Here is a 638-nt window from a genome sequence, read left to right on the forward strand (position 1 = left end):
GAGCAGACTTTGTGTCAAATAGATTATGGATTTGTTTCGGCTCTAGACAGGGATAGTCCATGCTAAGCCATGACCCTGTTGCCAGAAGTCTGCTGATCACCTTCTCTCTGTTTGCCTTTGGCGCTCATACAGGTATGAGCAAGAACAGGCACTGGTCCAAGAGGAGTTGCTCCGGCTGGCCAAAAGAGAAAGGGAAGCAGCCAGCGAGGCCTTGAATACTGCCCTTCAGCGGGAGAGGAACAACACTAGTGAAGAGAGGCAGAGAGCGGCCCAGCTGGTGAGTAACAAAAAACTCCAGTATGTTTCCGTTCAGGACAGGCTAAAATCTCTCTGCTTGCGGGGGTTCATTAAATGTCACTTGTGTGATGAGCTTAGAAAGTTTAATTTAGGCTGAAGCACTCATCACCTCCCAATTCATCACTTAGGTTTGGTTTACAGTGTAGCTGGCAAGCTACGCTTGCAGCATGTCGTGTGGTGATGCTAAGGCCAAGCTTGCAGGGAAAGGCATAAGCAATGACTGTACTGGGGACAGCTTTACCTGTGGCAGGTCAGTGTGGTGCATGTATATGGGGTCGTTGTCTGAGCTAGAGAGAACTCTTTTAAACTAGCAAGTGTATGAAATGAATGTTTCAGTATAT

The 638-nt window shown here is 47.6% G+C and overlaps 1 protein-coding gene across 2 annotated transcripts in view; it reads left to right on the plus strand.

The window, feature by feature from the left end:
• The window catches only part of CHCHD6 (coiled-coil-helix-coiled-coil-helix domain containing 6), a 121,829-nt gene that overhangs the window by 3,754 nt on the left and 117,437 nt on the right, over positions 1 to 638 (plus strand). For both annotated transcript variants that reach the window (XM_009321037.1, XM_009321038.1), the window contains one exon: positions 133 to 277. In XM_009321037.1, the coding sequence (XP_009319312.1) occupies positions 133 to 277 (145 nt within the window). The remainder of the gene's footprint in view (positions 1 to 132; positions 278 to 638) is intronic.

Source organism: Pygoscelis adeliae, unplaced genomic scaffold (assembly GCF_000699105.1).
Source record: "Pygoscelis adeliae isolate BGI_AS28 unplaced genomic scaffold, ASM69910v1 Scaffold453, whole genome shotgun sequence".
Taxonomy (NCBI): Eukaryota; Metazoa; Chordata; class Aves; order Sphenisciformes; family Spheniscidae; genus Pygoscelis; species Pygoscelis adeliae.